General features: G+C 36.3%; 1 protein-coding gene across 1 annotated transcript in view; it reads right to left on the bottom strand.

Annotated features, from left to right (window-relative positions):
• LOC106523605 (RNA polymerase I-specific transcription initiation factor RRN3) overlaps positions 1–4,102 on the bottom strand; it is a gene marked incomplete at its 3' end in the record, with an annotated part of 22,298 nt that overhangs the window by 12,694 nt on the left and 5,502 nt on the right. The window contains 2 exon segments of the mRNA XM_014017091.1: positions 1,690–1,749; positions 1,886–2,015. Coding sequence (XP_013872545.1) covers positions 1,690–1,749; positions 1,886–2,015 — 190 coding nt within the window.

The following is a 4,102-nucleotide window of genomic DNA, read 5'->3' as shown; positions in this document are numbered from 1 at the left end:
GTTACAGGCTGAGTCATTTCTACCTTCTCCTCTCTGTCAACGCTCTCTGGTTTCATTTAAAAGAGGCAAACATCAGATATTGTCCAAAATTAACCTTCAGGGTGGATATAGCTCGCTAGCAGCCTCGCACCGATGACCTAGTTGATGTCATCATTTACCCAGAATGCTTTGAGTGTTAAAATAAATGTTTATCAAATAAAGTCTAATGTTACAACTAATCAGGGATCCCTTTAAAACGCTCATGATTCAAACAGCTCCTGCTGCTTCACTGTGTTAAATCAGAAACATCTTAGTTTTATTTCAACAAACAACAAAATGATTAATATATAAAACACTGCGCTGAAAGGAATGGGACATTAACTTAACAAAACAATTAAAGTCAAATAGGGATGTTTCTAGTTACTGGTCCAGTGGCGACACTTGGAGGCCATGCTGGGAAATTGTTCAAGGAATGAAAACAATTAAGACAAGAAAAGACAGGACTTTGTTATCCCAAAGGAACTTCACAAGTTACCGGCTGCTTCAAATCACACAATAAAATAAAAGAGGAAAAATAAAAGCTTCATCCTCAAATGTTTTTGTCTCCAACTTCCATGTCATTTCTTTACCTAGGCTGCAGATGTGATAGGATCATGCAGACAGACAAAACTTATTTAATTCTATTTGCATATTTAGATTGCGCTCTCAATACTGCATTCATCAGGGTGTACAAAAAGAAACATGTTTGGATTTATGTGCATGCAGAGAGGGTTACATGCATGTTTTTTTGTCTTAAGCCTACAACATGATCGAGAAGGAAATCCATATAGTCTTTGTAGATGAGGTCCCAAATAGGAAAAACCAATATAGATAATAATAAAGATGATGTCTCACATAAAAAAAAGAGTTTAACTTAAAGTTCATGAAAGTAACAGTCAATCTAATGAGATTCAACATTTAGAACACTAACCACGTAAGTCTGACCACTCAACACCTGCGCATGTACAAACTCTGGCAGCATACTAGATTAGTTTCAGTCACAATGCACATTTTAGCTGTGTTTAATAAAGAAAATTGGGGAAAGTTGAATTAAATCCCACCAGGAGGACTACAAACTATTGTGCTACGGTACTTCTAACAGTGACAGGACACAGCCATCATCCCCACATGGAAAGTGCTAAGGTGCTAGCTAACGGCTGGGTTGGAGAGATGGGACGAGCCAAGACTGACCGGGAAAAAGCACAACCACAGACTGAACGAGCAGCAGACAATAAAACAAAACACTTTTACATTCTCTCTTATTTGCTGTTGAAGTAATATTTTCTAAATTCATATACTGTACACACCTGAACAAAAATCATACATTGCATTTAAGAATAAAAATAAAAAATCAAAATAAATCATTAAAATATCTACATTTACATACAGAAAATGTCAAAATGTATTCCCACAACTCTGAACAAAACATGTTGATTATTTTGTTTTTTTAGTTTTATTTATATAAAAACTATGAATTACATTTAAAATCATTGTTAGAGGCCAACCTTCAATAATTTAAATTCCATGTTTTTTTTATTCTCATAAATTTCCATTAAATCCATGGAAAGTTTTCAACTTTGAAAATTTCCAATTTATTGCAACCCTACATTGAATGAGAATAGGAAGAATACAACAAACCAAAAAAATAAATAAATAAATAAGGGGACTTACTCTCATCTTCATCATCTGAATCAGAGATATTAACTCCTCCCTCACTGATGGTGACTCGCTCTGAAAAGTGTAAAAAATAAAAATTCATCCTGACAAAGTAGCAATAAATCAAGCAGAATTACCTTCTAAATTGACACAAATGTGTTTTACTTAAATTAAATGTTTTCCTAAATGAAACTTGATTTTTGAGCCTTACTGGGAATAAAGTGGGAGACCACCATCTTTAGACAGGTACACAGGTAGACAGTCTGAGCTGACACAAGGTTACCAAGGAAGGCCAGGTACTCCTCCACCACAACCTGGCTACGGCCAACCCAAGGAAGTCTCTGGAAGCAAACACACACACACACACACACACACACACACACACACACACACACACACACACACACACACACACACACACACACACACACACACACACACACACACACACACACACACAAAGACAGAGAAAAGAGTTCTAGTCTATCATTAAAGTAAGATTATCAGCTTGTTAATGAGGTGTCTGTGCAGTAAAATCTAAAAATCTAATCTATTTAAACACAAACTTTCAATTAAAAAAGATGTTTAAACTATATATAAAAATACACACACTGCCTGACCAAAAAATGTCGACACCTGGGTTTAACTAAGCAAATAGTACGAGCCTCCTATTGGAGCATGGCTGATTATCTTTCAGCTTCTAACAAGTGATTTTCTTCAACAACCATGTTGAAACACATCCCGTGGTCATAAACATGTCAGTCTGTTTGAGAAGGGTCAAATCACTGGCTAACCAGGAAAAAAAGGTTTCAGTTTGTTAGAGAGCATAAAGATTGGACTCAAGACAATGGTAGAAGGTCAGGTGGTCCGATGAGTCCAGATTTACTCTGTTCCAGACTGGTGGGCCCATCAGGGTAAGAGCAGAAGCAGGTGAAGTGATGTGCACCAGCCTGTGGGGGCAGGTCTATGATGTGGGGTTTCTGCAGTTGGTCAGGTCCAGGTTCAGCAAGTTTGTGCTCAAAAAATGAGGACAGCTGACTACCTGAATAGGGTTGCACAATATATCGCAAATTTATCGTTATCGCCATAACAGCCAGTGCAATATGCATATAGCAAAAAATGCATAAATTGGAATAAATGATTGGTTATAATGTTTGCATTTATGTGGTTTGTCAGCATCASWGGTYCTTARCCTGGGTTCGATCGAACCCTAGGGGCTCGATGAGCCGGTCTCAGGGGCTCGGCGGAGCCTCTGCTGCGGAGGTAAAGACACACTTATGTAAAGTCGTGATGACACGCCCCGCTTGGCCGTCACTTGCTGCAGATCACGTGAGATTGTTTGGCCAATCAGTGCTGGCCCCAAAAAAGAATTTAGTGGATTCAAAACGACAAAAAACAAATTAGCTTTAAAATAATTTTAAAAAGTTATTAAAAAGTGTTAAATTCTTCAAAAAAAATCCTAATTTATTTTTTATTAGTAAAATAGTAAAAGAAATATTTTTGGGGGGGATAAATTTTTTATGGGGCCAGAATAAAGTCATATTGTAATTTTGTTGTGAGTTCATRCACTGTGTTGGTTTTGTTCTTTGAGCAAGGTGATGTTCATGCACGGCTCATTTTATACACAAGCAAAAAAAAAATGTCTTGAATTTGGAAAAAAAAATCGCACTTTATGTTTCACTAAAAAGGGTTCAGTGAATGCGCATATGAAACTGGTGGTGGAAACCTCAAAAAAGGTTAAGAACCACTGGAATGGACCAGAGAAACAACATCAAATCATAACCACTCCATCAAGTTGTAATGGAAATTATGTATTAGTTGTTTTTTTGTTTGTTTTTTTTGCTCTGAACCCAGAGCAGAAAAACATCAACACTGTATACTTAAGTATTTTTGATTTATCACAAGTCATATTGTCATCGCAGTTTTTCTTGATATCGTTCGGCCCTATACCTGAACATACTGAATGAAGAATCATAGAGCTGGAATTGTGACAGAGTGGTTCAGGGAGCCTGAGGCATCATTTTCACGCATGGATTTTTAATTWAAAAAAATGTATCTATGCTGAACAAATGACCATCCCTTGTTTTTTGAATGCTGAGGCACACTGCAGTAGTTTTTAGTTTCACTGCTCAGTGATGACAAGTGCCATTTTTAGCACATGCTTCATGCATTTTTGGCAAGACTTGAGTCAGATATAGTGAAACAAATATTTAACTATCTCCATAAATTTTCAGCACAAACACATTATGTATAATTTTATATTTAAAAAAATATACTAAATATGTCTGTTGTACTGCACAAAATAACTTAAATACATTTTTCTTTATTTGTTAGACTGACTTTCTCTACTAAAATAACTACAGTGGGGAGAACAAGTATTTGATACACTGTTGATTTTTCAGGTTTTCCCACTTGCAAAGCTTGTAGA

Source organism: Austrofundulus limnaeus, unplaced genomic scaffold (assembly GCF_001266775.1).
Source record: "Austrofundulus limnaeus strain Quisiro unplaced genomic scaffold, Austrofundulus_limnaeus-1.0 Scaffold161, whole genome shotgun sequence".
NCBI lineage: Eukaryota > Metazoa > Chordata > Actinopteri > Cyprinodontiformes > Rivulidae > Austrofundulus > Austrofundulus limnaeus.
Note: the sequence above shows the minus strand (reverse complement) of the source record. Positions and strands in the feature narration are given on the sequence as shown.